This window comes from Camelus bactrianus, chromosome 16 (assembly GCF_048773025.1).
Source record: "Camelus bactrianus isolate YW-2024 breed Bactrian camel chromosome 16, ASM4877302v1, whole genome shotgun sequence".
Classification (NCBI taxonomy): Eukaryota; Metazoa; Chordata; class Mammalia; order Artiodactyla; family Camelidae; genus Camelus; species Camelus bactrianus.
In genome coordinates this window covers 32,016,635-32,033,001 of record NC_133554.1, presented here as the reverse complement: position 1 = coordinate 32,033,001, position 16,367 = coordinate 32,016,635, and the positions used below count along the sequence as shown (strand labels likewise).

At 57.8% G+C, this 16,367-nt stretch overlaps 1 protein-coding gene across 14 annotated transcripts in view; it reads right to left on the bottom strand.

Moving 5' to 3' along the window:
• The window catches only part of SRCIN1 (SRC kinase signaling inhibitor 1), a 68,215-nt gene that overhangs the window by 22,781 nt on the left and 29,067 nt on the right, over positions 1-16,367 (bottom strand). For 6 of the 14 annotated variants that reach the window (XR_012499491.1, XM_074342939.1, XM_074342938.1 and 3 more), the window contains 9 exons: positions 14,540-14,638; positions 10,497-10,556; positions 7,927-7,950; positions 4,198-4,393; positions 3,379-3,577; positions 2,839-2,932; positions 1,487-2,349; positions 321-413; positions 30-73 (listed from right to left, as the gene is read on the bottom strand). Coding sequence is in view for 13 of the 14 variants with exons in the window: in XM_074342939.1 (XP_074199040.1) it covers positions 30-73; positions 321-413; positions 1,487-2,349; positions 2,839-2,932; positions 3,379-3,577; positions 4,198-4,393; positions 7,927-7,950; positions 10,497-10,556; positions 14,540-14,638 (1,672 nt within the window). In the remaining variant the exon portion in view is untranslated. Of the gene's footprint in view, positions 1-29; positions 74-320; positions 414-1,486; positions 2,350-2,838; positions 2,933-3,378; positions 3,578-4,197; positions 4,394-7,926; positions 7,987-10,496; positions 10,557-12,375; positions 12,491-14,539; positions 14,639-16,367 lie in introns of those variants that run through there. The other 8 variants (XM_074342935.1, XM_074342940.1, XM_074342929.1 and 5 more) reach the window with 7 other exon arrangements.

Genomic DNA, 16,367 nt, shown 5'->3' with positions numbered 1-16,367 from the left:
CTGTGGGGGATGGGGGAAGGGTCACTCACGTGCTGAGGGAGTGGCTGCTCCATTGGAGCCTTCAATCTTCTCACTGTGGCACAAGGAAAAGATTGCCATCTGGGGATCCAGGCTGGCCCCAAACCATCGAAGCTGGGTGAGACCTTAACATAATCTCCTCCACTCCCCTGATCTCAGGATAGAGTCCCAGGGAAGGAAAGGAATTCACTCAGGGCAACACGAGACATTAGCAGACCTAGTCCAGGGCTCCTGCTGCTCACTTTCCCTTCCTCTTGCCCCAACCACAGGCCCTGGCAGTGATGTTGGGGTAAGAGCCTCACCTGGGGGTCTCAGGCTCCGAGCCTCGCAGTAGGGCACTCTGCACCAGGCCTGTGAGGCTGGCAATCTGTTTCTCCATGGCCTCCATGCGCTCCCTGGAGAAGATGGTGGCTTTGGCAACCCCTTCTCTGGACATAGGGTCCCTCTTGCTGAGCCCCCCATTCTTGGAATTGATAATTGATAATTACAGGAAATAACATTCCCTCCCCAGCCGCCAGCACACAGACAATTCAAAGGGTCCCAATGCCTAAGGATCAAGCCCACAGCCCCTCACCTAACATTGGTAAGGCCCTTCACCATATGACAGTCACCCCCGACCCTCTCCAGCCTCATCTCTCATCACTGGCTCCCTTTTGGGCCCCACCGCAGCCTCTGTAGGCATCTGCACATGTTTTCCCCTTGCCAGGCATGCCCTCCTCCCTGCCTCCTCTCTGAAGCCATCTCAGAGTCCCCAGTAGCCTTGAGGAGTCTGTGTACACCCTCCCAAGGGAAGAACAAATATTTTCTACTGTGTCTCCCTCACTAGACAGGGCAGGAACCTGGTTTGCCCAACTTGGCATAGATAGTGCTCAGTGCAGTGCCTGGCACACAGGCCACAAGAGAACTGTGTGAATAAATGGCTTCTCCTCATCTCTCAGCACTGCTACGTGAGGGCAGAGTAGGGCAGGTCAGTGCCCTGGTTACCTCCTCCAGCCCTATACCCTTAGGAGGGAGCTGAACGATGGACAAGAGTTCCCTAGCTGAGAGGCTACTCAAAGAAATGTGTTACCAGCACCCCCACCCCGGTGGACTTCAGCCGGCCCTGTGCTGGACAGCTCTCATGGCTCACATTCTGTGTCTAGCAGGAAAGGCACTAGAGTGCTGCTTCAGCCTCAATTTTAGTTGCAGAAACTGAGTCTTATGGCCTGGATGCAAACCCAGGTCTCTAGAATCCTTCTCTGGGGCCCTCTTGTCCAGTTCTCAGGCCTTGCAGGCAGACAGGAAATGGCACGTCCGTCTCTCCAGTGCCTTCCCTGTCACATCCAAGATACTCTGGCGACCCCTCAAGACTACTTCGGATCTACAAAGGACTCCGGGTTTCAGAGTTCAGGACACAATCAGCCACAGACGGCTGTGCCCTTCTCCCCACGTCACCCGTGCAGCCCGGAGCCTCGCGAGCGTCCCTCACCTGGTCTCCGTATCCTTGGCTGGCACAGGCGACCCAAACCCAACGAGCGGCCGCTCTCCGGGCCCGGGGAAGAGCTCGGGAGGCGGGGCCCCGGCCGTCGATGAGCCCCCGGTGCTGCGGGTCTTGCCTCCGGGGCTCTCGGCGAAGACCGACGAGGAGCCCGAGTCTTTGCGGAAGGACTGGCGCACCGGTGAGCCGCGGCTGGGCGGCCCCGAGTAGGGGCTGTGCGGCGGCGGGGGGCCTCCAGGGGGCGCCGCCACGTCGGACAGCTTCTGCGGCGACGAGGGCGGCAGGCGGAAGCCGTAGGCGTCGCCGTACAGCGGGCCGCCGCCCGCCGCCTTGTACAGCGAGTCCTCCAGGTCGGACTGCAGCGCGGCGGCCGAGTAGGTGCTGAGCGAGCGCACCGAGCCGCGTTTGTACAGGCCGCCCGCGCCGGGATAGGCGAACGGGTCGCCAGCGGCCGCGGCCAAGCTCAGGCGGCCTTCGTGGAGCAGCCCGTAGGGGTCGGCGTAAAGGCCCTCACCCTTCACCAGCACCATGCCGCCCGCTTTGCCCGCCAGGTCCTCATCCGGCTTCACGTCGCGCCGCTCCAGGATGGCGCTGGGGCTCGGGCTGACTCCCGGGGCGGCGGGGGCACCTCCCAGCCGCTCCGCCGCGTGGTGCACCGGGCTGCCGGCGTAGGAGGGCGGGCGCCCCCCGGCGTAAGAGAGGCGTGAGCGCGAAGGCGAGCCCGACGGCAGCCCCGACGGCAGCCCGGACGGTAACCCTGGCGGCGGCGAACCGGACGCCAGGTGCGGCGCCGGTGACAGGTTGTTGAGGCGCCGCGTGGGTGATGACTCCCGCGACGCATACACCATCTCTCTCTGTGCAGGAGACAGTCCCGGAACCCCACAGGACTGGTCACAAAAGGGATCTCTTGCCCCTTGCTTGAGGAGCCAGCGGCTCCCCTCTGACGCTTAGGAAGTCCCTTCTGTTCTCTGCCTTCCCTCCCTCCTGCTGCCCCTTGGGCCCCTTTCCCATCAGGGCTCCCAGCACAGGGGAAGAAGTGGCAGGTGGAGAGGCACAAGAGGAGCAACCCCCAGCCACCCTATGGTGAGGGATGGAGAAGCAAAAACGGAAGGGTGGTTCCTGAGAGAGGCCTCAAACACTATTTAGAGGCTGTTCGATCTTGATCGGACAAGAGGGGAAAATGGCAGATGAAGGGAGGGACTCCTCCATGACCCCACAATTAATGGAGGCCACCCTCTGCTTCAGCCTCCACGTTCCCTTCTCCAAAGCTGGCCCTGGTCCCCGGTGACATGTGACTAGGCTCTGTACAGCCTCCCCAATGCCCTGGGCATCCCCAGCCATACCCGGAGGTCCCCGTTGGTGAGGTGTGAGCCAGGGAAAGCGGCGTAGAGTGGCTCCTTCCTATAGATCTTGATAATACTGCGGTCCTGGATGTCCCTGGGGGAGGGAGGGGTGCAGAAGGTCACCATCCCCCAGCCCTACGATAAGGAGGGGCAGCTACTCGAGGCAGAAGAAAGAAGAGTGGCAAGAGGGGCCAGGAGCCCCAACCCCTTCCTAAATACTTGCTCAATGGTTCTCGTGCCTCAGGCTGCCTGCCAACACCCACACCCAGCAGCTTCCACCCGCCCACCTCCTCGGCCTCACGCGCCATTTTCAAGGTAGCTCAAACCAAAGCCAACCAGCAGGGGTGGAAGATACAAAGGGGAGGGTAGGGCCAGCGACCGAAGAAAGGGGAGGGGCAGTAGGGCTCCGGGAGGAGATGGGAGGGGCTAAGTTTGGGTCAGGAGCGGGTTGGGGAATGGCCTGCGGAGTCGAGACCCCCACCCCTGCCCCAGGAGGAGAATGGGGGAAGCCCACTCCATCCCCCCGGGGGCCACGCCCACCGGACATCCTCCAGCTCATAGAAGACGTTCCGAGCCTCGTCTTTGATGAGGATGGCTGTGTTGGGCGACTTAAGCATGCCCATGGTGAGCTTCTGCGGGAACATGTGCGCGATGAGTGCGTGCAGCGTGTCCAGGCTGCTGACCTCGTGCGTGATGTGCACGCGCCGAGTCTCCTCCCCGAACTGCAGGAACAGCACCCCTACGAAGGAGACGCCAGGCTCTCTGTCAGTGCCACCACCACTACCATCACCACGTCGCCGGCCCAGGGAGCCTTCGGGAGCCTCGCTGGTCCCGCAGAGGCAGGGTCTGAGGCCAGACGCTGCCCCAGAGTGCAGGTGCACCCAGGCACTCCTCATGCTGTCGGCCTCTCAAGGCACCTCCCCGACCCTAGGCAGATTGGAGTCTGGACAAGGAAGTGGAATTGGAGGCAGGAGCAGGTGGGGCAGAAACAGAGTAAGTCGTTGCTGATGGGGAGAGAGGTGAGAAGGGAGGGGATGAAGGAAAGAGGGGCTGCTGAAGAGGGACAGAGAGAGAAGCTTGGAGAAAGAGAGGGCAGCAGATGCAGGGGATGCTGAGGGAAGGAGAAGTGAGGGAAGAGGGAGGTGGAGGAAGGCTGGGAAGAGAGAAGCTGAGGAAGGAGAGGCTCTGAGAGAAGATTGCCAGGGGCATGAGTTGGGAGGAAGGGAGCCAGAGGCTTCATAGAAAGATGGTTAAGGAAAGGCTGGGTAGTGAAGAGGACACGAGGTTTCCAAGGCGGAGCAGAGCAGAGGGAGGAGCCAGTGGCTGGGAGGGAAGATGGACAGGGCAGCTGGGCAGTACCTGGTGAGCGCAGCTTGGTCTGGCTGGCTGAGCGGGAGAGGGGCAGGCTCTGTCGGAAGCGGTTCATCCTACTGAAGCCCAGGGGCAGCTCTGCCTCCGACATGGTCTCCAGTGACTCAGCCGAGGCGTAGGACAGCTTAGCTGCCTGGTCTGCCAGTCCAGGCTGGGCTCCCTGAGTGTGGCGTGAGCTGCGGGTCTGCAGGGGCAGGGCCGGGTGAGGGGAACCAGGCATGAGCCCCTTCTCTCTGTCCACTGCTCCCAACCAGGGGAGCCCCAGCCAGCCAGCAAGACACACACCCACCCCCCCCCCCCACACACACCCACAGGGGTCTCCTGGATTCCAGACTCGCTGTGTGGCTGCAGGAGAGTTCCCCAGCCTCTTGGGGCCTTAGCCTCCCTGGGACACTCAGCAGGTAAGGAGTGGGCAAAGGACTCAGGCACCCTGGGAAGCCAGATCAGAAACCATCTGAGCCGGAGCCATGGGCACACCTGCTATTTTGAGCTCCCAAAGAACAACAACACAAATTTGTCACCGAGGTGAGCAGCAGAATCGTTGAGCAAATTGGGGCATTAGTTCCAGACATTAATTAAGCAGCGGTTTTGTGAGCGGTGAATTTATACTTCGTGGAGTTCAGAGGGTTGGGGTGGGAGCGGGAAGCAGGGCCCAGGGAGGAAATAGAGAGCTACGGCCCACAGGATCCCAGCTCTGGGAGGCATGAGCAATTACAGAGGTGGGCACAATGTCCTGGATCTAGGGCGACTGAGAAAACCACCCTAAACCTCCCAAAGCTAGCTGGACCTCAGTTTCAAACAGACTACTTGCCTAGTACATGCAATGCGCATGCTCAGCCCAGTGCGGTCCACACAAGCACATGGCATCAGTGCCAGACCTCAGCCCCTCCCTGCATGGCACATGCTGCCACACAGCCACCTTGCCTGGCTGGCCTCCTGGAAAGGTCTCCTCCAGTACCCAGCAGGGCAGCTCCTTGCCCTGAAGCTACAACTGAGGCTAGGAAAGGTGTCACCCAGGGACCATTCCCTGCCCCAGGGACAGCTCAATTACTCTCTTTGAGGGAGGGAGGGGTGACCAGGATTTCAATTGCACTTCAGGAGCCTACTTTTGGCTGAAGCAGAGCTGTCACTGGGGCACTCCTGACAGTATGCCCTAGCCCCTTCCCTCAAACCTGGTTGCTGTTGGAAACTCATTTATTTAAATAGGGAGAAAGATAAGGAATCAGATCTACATCATTCTATGTTATGTAACATTATATACCTGTGTTATATGTATAATATATATATATATTATCAAGAAAAAATCATGTTGCCTAATTTATTTTTCTATGAGATAAACTGCCCGTTTTAAACAACAAATCACTCAAAACCATTAACATTGGTTATTTTGGGGTTGAGACAGAGCTTTCTCTTTTTACATTACACATTTTTCTGCTGGATGACTTTTGCACAGTCAGAATATATCACATTTATAACTTAAAAAGACAGTAAAAGTCTCTCTTAAAAGGAGTCATTTCTTCTCCTCCTAAGCTCCCTCCTTTCCCAAATCCTGATTAACCCCTAATTAATCTCCATTTTCAGATTAACTCAATTTAATGTTCCAATCAGATTAGTACTCTCAGAAAGAGAGAGCATCTTCCTCTGATGGGCAATATGCCCAGCTGTCCCCAAAGTGGCCTCAAGGGCTTAGGGATGTAGCAGGTCAGATTCGAGGACCTTAATGGGCATCCAGCCTCAAACACAATTCCTTGACCAGTGGGTGGGCATGGGTCTGGGGAGGAGGGAGGCAGCATAGGAACTGGGCCCACTTGGGGGATGTCTGTGCCCAGACTTTGGACCCTGCAGCTGAGTTCTAGGCTGATCACCAGTGCCAGCCATGGCCCTCTGTCTCACCGCTGTGTGGGGAAACAGGCCTGGTCTGATGGTCATGGGGTTGCCAGGCAACTGGAAGGTCAGTGGTTGCCAGGCTGGTGTGGATGAGGGGCTATAGAATTCAGGCAGAATAAGGCAGCTAACAGGGATGAAGCGTAGGGGTAGCCAGAGTGCCTGGCGGGGACACAAGTGAGTGGCCAATAAGAAGATGGAACAGGGGCCAGAATGAAGTGGGGTAGGGATCCTAGGGCCTGAGAAGGCAGCCCCCTGCCCAAGGAATCCTGGGAGAAGAGATGCCCACATTCCCTGCCCCGCCAGTTCCTGCCTCCATCCTGGTCTTCTAGGCACCTTTCCATTCTCAGTTTTTGTAGAAAACCCTTTTGAGAAGAGAGAAAGCCCATTAGCGCTTCTCTCCAGCCCTAGGTTGGGACAACAGGGCAGAAAAAACCGAGACATCCAGAAGGACTTCCTCACTACAAGGGAGATGGCAAGAGAACAAAACAGTAATTCAAGCAGAGCTCTCCAAAGATAGGAAGGGGCTTCCCAAAGAGGGAAACAGTGAGCACCGGTCCCTGTAGATGCTCCAGGGAGAAGCCGATGACTCTTGGTCAGAGATCAGACAGATGGAACCTTGAGTAGGGGCAGTCAGACTAGAAGCTGAGGTTCCCAAAAGCTGTACACAGACTGGAGCAGAATCAGTTGAGTGCTTTTAAAACCACTCTTTTCAGGGCCCCACATTCATAGAATCTGAATCTCTGGGGGTTGGAGTCTGAGGTTCAAGGTTTTTGACAGGTTCCCAAGGTGGTTCTGATTTGGGAGTCTAGTCGGTATCCATGATTCTAACAGCTAATGAGGTAAGGCTCACTATGAGCCAGGCACTGTGCTTAGGACATTCGATCTTACATTTCTTCTATCTTTATAAAAACTCTCTGATGCAGATATTGCTCCATTTTATGGAGGAGAAACCAAAGCCAGGAAATTATGTAACTTGCCCCAGGTCACCCAGCTAGTTAGTAGTAGACTGGAATTCCCACCAGGCAGACTGGGCCTGGGCCCATGCTTTGAACCACTACACTCTACTGCTTCCTCTAAAAAGGCTATATGTTCGATGCCATGATTCTGTGATTCTCTGATTCAAGGACTTCTCTCTGGGATGATGCATGCAGACAAGATGCTTGGAGCAAGATGACACCTGCCTCCCACCCCTGTCATGATGCCCAGGACTTGAGGGGCCGGAGACTCCAGGGCACAGGCAGCAGTCTAACTCTGTTCGGTTCTGAGCCTGGGTGCCGGGGTGTGCTCCCCCCAGGGGTCAGTAGGATGCCTCTCAGGCTGTGGATAGTCCAAACTCTCCAGAGGAGGCAGGAAGGCACCATCCCTGAGCTCAGCCCTCCACTTGGGCAACAGGTTTGGGAGTGCAGGGCTCTGAGTCTCTTGCCGGGCACTGACCAGCTCCCCAAAGTGGAAAGTAGGAAAGGGATGAGGGACCCATCATAGTCACAGGGCCTCCCTGGAAGATGAAATCTGAGTTCAAAGAACAGGGCCCTCCCTCAGAGCCAGCAGTCTCTCCAGGCTGGGGGGCGGACATGCCTGTCTTATTCAGGGAAACGCCTGAGTATCCCCAGCCCAGATCTCTAGCAGGAGTGGCACAAACTCCCATGCTGGATCCACAAGCCCCTGGCAGGCGAACCCAGACTCTCTCAAAGCAGCAGCCACAGCCTGCAGCCCCAAGGCCCACCGCCCACACCTTGCAGATGCACACCCTTGTGCAAAGCGTGGGCAGGGAGGGGCAGGGGCGGGACAGCACATGCAGTTGTCACAGAAGCAGAAGCACCATGCACTGACCTTGAAACTCCAGTAGTTTGGCTGCTGATGGAAATAAGAGAAGAGATGGTTACGCAGGGGCTGGGAGGAGAGAGGAGGACGAGGGATAGGTTAGAGACCCTTGGTGCTCAGCACTCAGCCCTGGGACGTGGGCCCTCCACCCTCCCGTGAACAGGAAGGTGGCAATGCCTGGTACATCCCATGCTCTACTGAGATTCAGGATGGCCCTGAGCAGGCTCCAGGCCTGCTGGTTGGGACAGGGGAGAACCGTCCCAGATGTTTATAAGCCACGCAATCTAGTCACAGTAACTGTCCTTGGAGAATTACAGGCAAGAAAAGACGCAGATGACCGTGACGGAAGGAACACACAAGATACTGGCAGAGATGAAGCAGAGCTGCGGGGTCAGAGTAATGGCATCTGGTTGTGGCGGGCCAGGGAAAACTTCCAGGAAGAGGTGGCATTTGAGCTGGGCCTTGAAAAATGAGCAGCTGGAGATTGGGAGGAAAGGCTGGCTGAGCAGAGGGACAGCATGGGCAAGGGCCTGGGGTGGGCACATGGAGAGTGTGTTGAGGGAATAGCCTAGCTTCGGCTGCAAAGAGGGGGCTGGGGCCAGAGGGTGCCCTTGAATGTCAAGCTAAAGTATTTAGACTTGACTGGGTGGACAAACAGAAAGCATTTGAGTGAAACAGAGTGGGATGGGAACTGGACCCAGGAGGGCTGATGGGGCAGGGAGTGGAAGAAGGAGGCTGGGGGTAAAGGCCAGGGCAAGGAGGCCTGTATAACATGATGGCCTTGGATTACAGGGAAAAGTGGACCATGCCAATTACCCCACAGCACCAGGCAATGGATGGGGAGCCGTGGCCATCAAGGCAGCGTGGCAGTGTCCTGTGGCAGGACAGATGAGTGAGGAGGGCTCCCTGCTCCCCTAGAATGAGGGGCCTCAGGTTCCCCCTCACTCACAATGACCTAGGGTCACCCTGACTTCCCTAGAGACCAGAAGGCCCCTCCAGATGGCCTAGGACAAGGGAGGAGTGGCCTGGAGGCTGAGTTGGTTCTTGGCAAAGCTGAGGGCACCCTGCTGACCGGTGCCAGCCTCAGCAGGAAAACAGAGGCAGCAGATGGCCTGGCCCTGGGGTGCCTGGCACCAGCGGACAAGATTCCCTAGGCTTCAGAGCCACTGGCAGAGGGACACTGCGGGTCCCTGATGGGGGGAGGACACCATGGCAGGATGTCCTGAGTCACCTGAATACTTTCATGAATGGCAGGAAGGAGCTGGGGAGGGGCACTGTTGAGGTGGAGGCTTCAGATCTCTAGGGTGGAGGGGATGCCAAGCTGGGGCTGGGATGAAGAGGTTTACTCACCAGGACAGTCCCATTTGGGCCACAGTCCCCACCTCTCCCCCCAGCAGGACTCCAAGAGATGCAAAATAACAGTCACATGCCAGGCAGAGGAAGGGGACAGCAAAGTCTGTGCCCTAACCAGTGCCTGGAACAATCTGTGGATACATGCCACCTCCATGGGTGCCAGAGGATAACCACAGGTGCTGAGGGGAGGGGAGGGGAGGGGAGGGGCTGGAGTAACAGGCTCTAGTCACAGCTGCCTGTGGCCTTGGCAAGGGGAGGGGTAGCCGGGGGAGTGGACACGTGGAGGTGGAGGGGGGCGTGGCAGACCCAGGCAGAGGGCATGGGAAGGTTTATGATGAGAGTCATGTCTGCAGCCCCGGCGGCGATGGACAGCTCTGCAGAGAAGGTGGCCATCCCTCACCTACCACCACCATCACACCGTGTATGCACAGGCCACCCAGAATGGCCTGCAACACCAGGCCCCACACAGCGCTGCGTGCAGACTCGCAGGCAGTGTCCGATAAGGACATCGCTATAAACACACCCAGAGCAACAAAGACACACCTACAGAAGGACACACGCCCCTGGAGAAAAGCCCTCCACGGTTATAAACAACCCCAGAAACAAACAGAAACTCAGAGACAGAGATACTCATATGAGGATCACCCCCACTCATATAAAACATGCACCCCCACACACAGGACACTGACTTGCTCACACACACTCCCACAAGCACCACTCCAGTCAGAATCACAGAGGCGCTGGCACCGTTCACACACCCCTAGCCCCTACGAATCACAGAAACACACAGAGACATGGATTCCCATTCACACATATGTACACACACACACACACCCAGCTGCAGAAACACAAAAGCGAAACACTCACTGTATGTACACATACAAAGAGAAAGTCTCATCCTGCCACCCCCTAGCTAGCCAGGTCATGGTGCCTCTGGCCACCTTAGCCACTGTGCGATGTCCATGATGTCCCAGGTATCACGTGTCGGGTAGGTCAACTTCTGATTCAAAAGAAGCAGAGATCTTCCCCACCCCAGCCCCCAGAAGTCAACACTTGGGACTCAGTACGTGAAGATGGCTGAGGCCCACTTCATATCTCTGGAAGGAAGACAGGGATGGGGCCTGGCTACAGCTACACTAGCTATGCCCTCAACATGGGCCTGCCTCACACTCTAAGACTGGGCACATCCACAGGGCAGTCAGACCTGGAAAGGAGGGATCACTCACTGGGGCCCGGGGAGAGGACTGGGTGACATCATTGCCACGGGACAGGCCAGCAAAGTCCCACTAGAAGGTAAAGATGGAAGAGTTGCTGTCTTTGTGCTTGGCGAACTGAGACGGCGGCTGAGATCAGAGTCCTAGGACTTTGGGTTCTGGCCTGGAAAGCACGCTGAGTGAACCCCACCCCTGCGTCACCTCTGGAAAGTGAGAGGGATGATCCTCTCTCCTGTTGGAGCCACCAGGAGTGAGACAGAGTCTCCCGGCAACTCAGTGTCCTTGGAGGGGAGAAACCATTATGGGAAGAGGTCCTCAGGGATGCCGTCCATCCTCTGTCTCTGCCTCTTTCCAGGGTGTTAAGCCCGTGGGACAGCCTTGGGTGACTGAGAGCAGAGGGCTCTGCCTGTTTGCTAAAGAAGGGTTCTCCTCTTCCAGCCTCCAGCGCCCTTTACTCCTCACCCTGTTCCTGGTTGTCTGGTCTTCCTGCCCTGCCCCACACTGTGCCTGGTATATAGTAGGCTTTCAACAAATATTTGATCATGAATGAATGCCAGAAAAACAGGACAGGCCACTGGCAGAGGGGGATAGTTCTGAAACGCTTGTCTGGCATCTCTCTGTCTCCTGGCACCCAGCACTGCTCAGCCTTCTAGGTCTTTTCTCTGGGAATTCCCCAGTACCAGAGAACCCCTGGAAGGAGGACAGAGGGCAGGAAGGGTCCAAGAGAGGTCTGGCTCCCCAGCCCAAGCAAAAACCTCTAGTAACTAGGGTGAAGCTGTCTCCACTCAGAGACAGGCTGGGGTGGGGGGCAGTGAGAGGGTGAAAGCAAGAAAGGGTTGAGTAGGAGAACCCCTGCCAGGGTAATCACTTGCAGAGAAGAATCTTACAGCAACTGGGGCAATGAGAGGTGTTCTAAGAGGATGAGATGGAAACCAGCCATCTACTCTGCAGGGACAAGGCTTTCAGAAATTTGCAAAGAGGAGCTTCTTGGAGACCCAGGGCCAAGGGTCATCAAGCTGCCTGGTGAGTAGAGGAAAGAGCTTCTTCCTTCTGGGGGATAAGGAGTTAACTCCCTCCCTTCTCCACCCTGAGCACCCAGTTGGGGGGGGTGTCCTTCCCTCCGCCAGCAGCTGGCCCTTTCTCCTGCCCTGGGAGGGGTGGGGCCGTGTCCCTCGGGAGCCCTAGCGCAGCCAGCTGAGGTCTCTCCTCAGTCCTGGGCAGACGTGCCCTGTAGGCTAGGTGAGTGCGTGACCCCTCCCTGACCTCGAGCCCCGACGACGACGACGACGACGACGACGACGACGCATCCTCTCGAGAGGGAGGAAAACCTATAGGTCGCATCCCCGCTCTTTAGTCCCCTAGCTCCGCGTGCCCCAGCTCACACACCCACCTCTCAACTCCTGTGAACATGCGTCCACGTAAACACTCGCCCCACACCCCCCGCCAAGGCTCGGGCTCCTCAACTCCTCCCCCCCCGACGACGCCGGTCTCCCACCTCGACGCACGTGCACGACCACCCCCTCCCCTGGCGTGCCCATCCACACGGTCACCGATCCCTTCCCGATGCAGAGTGCGTGAGGTGGGGGTGTGTGCTGCGGGACCTCCGTTAAGTCGGGGGCGAGGGCGCACCCCGGAAAGGTCATGACTTTCCGAGGTTGGGGGAGGGGACGCCAGCCGCATTTCGGGGTGGGGGCGGGGCTCCTGCGGAAGGCTGCCAACGCGATGGAGGAGGGGAGGGGGCGTTTCTCAGAGATCCGGAACCGCAACGGCCTGCGCGCCCCCCACCCCCGGACCGCCCCTCCAATCCATGGGGCGGGCTCCCCATCTCCGCGCCCTAGACCCCGCGGAACCCGAGGCTGCAGCCCGCGCCCCCGCGGCCGCTCCCCCTTACCTGCGGCCACAGGTGTATGCGCCGGGCCCCCAGCCCCAGGTCCCGCGTCGGGTGGCGGAGGGAGGGCGGCCCCCTACACCCACCCACCCGGGCTCTTCCCTCTCCGGGCCGCCTCCGCAGCCGCCGCCGCGGGTGCCCTCTGCTGCAATGCGAGAGCCGCCGCCGCCGCCGCCGAGCCGGCCCGGGCCCCGGTCGCCCCGGTAACCGCGACTCCACCTGGCGCTGCACGGCGCGCCGCCGTGCACATCCTCTCTCCGGCCCCCTCCCCGGCGCGGCCCCGCCGGCGCAGCCCCGCCGAGGAACGGCGGAGGCTGGTGGCTGCGTCGCCGCGGTCACCCGATACGCCGGCCCGCCGCCCGGGACTCGGGTTGCAGCAGGAGGGAGGGAGGTTAGACAGCCTAATGGAAGCGGGGGAGGGGCTGCGGCTTGGAGTCTAGCCTCTGGTCCCCTCCCAGGATTCTCTTCAGGACCCCTCTCCCAACGGTCTGGCCTAGGGTGTGAGGGGAGGAGCGTGGCCTGCCTCCCGACTCGCCACCCTCTGAGCTTACAGCCTCTCACCACCAGGGTCTCAGCTGTGCACCGTTGCCCTTCTGGCTCTCCTGTGACTCAATTCCCAGCCAAGCCTGGGAGACCTAGAAATTTCCTTGGTGGCCTCTGATCCTGCTCTGCTGTGTGACTCTGACATTTGCTGAACGTCTCTGGTCCTGCACTTTACACAAAGGAGCCTCAGATCCAGCCATGGGAATGGGAAGTGCAATGAGCAGTAAGTAAAAAGTGAAGACAAGATCATATGCACAGCCACTTTCCTCTGGACCTATGAAGCCCTGGGGTGAGGGTCCCTTCAAGCTCTCCACCTTCCTCCATCAGAGCAGATTTCAGATATGGACAGGCCTGGAATCTCATAACCTGGGACAATGGAGATGACCAAGTCCAGCCTCACTCCCCTCCATCACCCCAACCCAAGACCCTCCATCTCCTCCACCTGGGGAGCACACCTGTCCTCTGCCTCATCACCATCCCTGTCTCGGCCCCACTTTGACCTCCACTGCACACCTGGCCACTCAGGACAAGTCCATCTCACTTGCCATGCAGCCTTAGGGGCAGACTCATCTCTGCTCCCTAAGTTCAGTCAAGACGGAGCCGAGAGCTGGGGAAAGAAAATGGGCTGGGTGCCCTGTGAGTGATGCCAAGCTTGCCAGTCTGTTACTAGACTTGAGTTACACTCAGCTGAAAGTCCGTTCTCTGGAGCTTTGTCCTTTCCTAAGCTGTCACATTTTTCTTTCTCCTAATTCTCCTCGAAAAAGTCAAGCTTTGCTGCCCCTCCCCAGGAGGCATGGGGTATGAGGGTAAGAGAGGATGGCACCCAGGCGACTCACTGGGTTCTCTGCCTCTACTCTTCCTCTGCTACCCTCAAGTCATGGTCCCCTCAGGGGACCAGAGTTGCAACTCTGACTCCCTGGCCCCTCCTCCCCTCTGGGGCTTCAATGCCTGTTTTCCCCCACCTCCCCACAGTAATGTCCAGGCCTGAGCTGGGGGCCCAAGCCCTTAAAATCCTGTCTCAGTGTGTTCCTGTCCATCTGCCCATCAGGGAAACTGAGGCATGATAAGGAATCAGGAAATGGGTTCAGAACAAATGGCTAGGTGCCAAGGTCCTCTTCCTTTTGAAACTAAGCCTTGGATACAGCAAGAGGGATGGGAGAGAGCCACCATGAACTTCCTGCTGGGAAGACAGCGGGGGATGATTGAGTCTGCTCAGAGATGGAGGGTAGGGTGGGGAGAGAGGAATGAGATGACCCGTAGTGGGGGTGGGAATTGGGTACAGGGGACAGAGACTCTTGAAAACCAGTGGGGGGAGGGGGGAGGTACTCCTGTTTAAAGGAAAAAATGATTTAAAAAAATTTTTAACCTGACTATTCTCCCTCAAAAAAAAAAAATTCCTTCCCCAAAGCCAAATTTTGCCATGAGTTTGGGGAGGTGGTGGTAGGAATTAGACAATCAGGGGGAGGAAACAGGGCATAGGAATCCCCTGAAAATGGGAGGGGGGTCTTACAGAAGAGAAAGGGATGCAAAATGAAAATCCTGGATATCCCCCTTCCAAAAAAATCCTCCTCAAAGCCCAAGTCGGCCATGGGTTTGGGGGGTGGGGTGGAGGTGGGTGACTCACCTGGGCCGGCTGGCCAGCCCCGGAGGGGGCGGAGTCGCCATGGAGGTGGGAGCAGAGGGAGCTGAGGAGGCACACGGGGTCCACGGTCCAGCCGCCAACCTGTGTGTGCGAAGCGGGGGACACCCCATTAGGGGGAGCGGGCAGGAGCCGCTGGGGGCCTGTGACGGGGCAGGGAGGGGCGTTCCTGGGTGAGAGTGGCACAGAGCTCACACCACAGAGGGTCCCCACAGCTGGTTCCCTACCAAGGCTGGGTCTCTAACTAGAGCCCTGGGCCTATTTCCAGGGTATTTCTCTCCTGTCAGGCTGGGGGCTCTTTGAGCCCAGGGCAAGGCCTTCCCCAACAGATACTCTTGAAGTCCTTATCTTCACTTCTTGACTGCCTCTTGGGACACTCTGCCAGGGAGCTGTCCCTCCCCTCTTCCCTCCTCCAGCTCTTCATCCCCTCCTCACTGAAGATGTCATCTCCTACCTCACAAACATGAGAACCATTCCACGGGGGCCTTACCCAAATGTGCCTCTGCCCCGAAAGGGAAGAGGCTTTCTTCTCCCATGCCACACCTAAGGCTCGAAACCCGTCCCCTTCTGACTTCTCCAGGCCCTTTTCCCCCTCAGCATCCTCAAATTCCTCCATATCTCATCCGGTCACACCTCAAACAGTTACCGAGGCAGCGCTATCCAGGCATAGGCACTGAGCAGTCAATGTAAGTGAAACAGCGGTAGATCCTACCCACTTAAACCCTCAGGAAGGGAATGGATAAGTGAATGAATGAATAAAGGAATGAACTTGTGAGTGAGCGGCCATGCTTTGATTCATTTACTAAGTATTTACTGAGCAGCTACTCTGTGCCAGTGAACGTGTGAGACACACTGGAGGCCCTCAAGCACGCCCACGTCTTCTCTTGCAGGCCTGTTGCCCCTTGAAGCCGCCATCCTGGCTGCTTTCATCTCTTTTCTGGCCAAACCTTCCCAGACAGGCCTGCAGCCCAGCGCTCCTGGTCCCTCACCACCTCCAGTCTCTTCCACCCCTGACACTAGACATTACCTCACCACAGAACGAGAAAGGCACTCTGGAGAAAGGAGATCCTGGCCAGTCCCAACCGCTGTTTCTCTCTCCCCACCCCTCCTGACTTCAGAAATGCAGGGGGCCCTCCTGCTGGGCCTTTCTCCTCTACCTCAGGAATGCAGGACATTCCTGGTTCCCCACTCCCCATCTGTCATGGGCCCTGTTCCCTCTCAGACTCCATTCTGCCTTTGGTGACCACGCTTACTGTCAGGTCCCACCTCCATTTCTGCCCGGGTCATGCTCAGTCCCCCTCCTGAAGCTGTGGTCCCTTCAGAGTCTTGAGGTGCACATTTGGTGCCTAACAAACATCCCTGTGAAACCCCTACCCCTCCTCCAGCTCATCTCCCACTGTTCTGTCCCCCACCTGCTATCCCTCTGGTTTCCACCCAAGGCACAGACGTCTCCCTGTCACCCAGGTTTTTCTGTCTTTGCCTCCTGGATCCAGGCTGCAAACAAACCTCACTCATCTTCCCTCCAACCCCACTCCCACCACATCCCTCTCCCTTCCTCCTTCCTGACACACTCTCTTCCTCCTCTCCTTCTCCTGCCTCCAGCCCCTCCCTCTCATCTCTTCCTAGTCACCATCTAAAAACAACCACGGCCTTCCTAGTCACCACCATCTGGCCCCCACACCTCCCACTGCCTCCCACCCCCAGCCTTCTGCATCAGCCAGTTGGACCTTAAGGTGCCAGTCCCCAAACCAACTCAGGCCTATGCTCACCTCCCATCCCCCACTTCTTAAAACAACATTCTCTTCCTCCATAA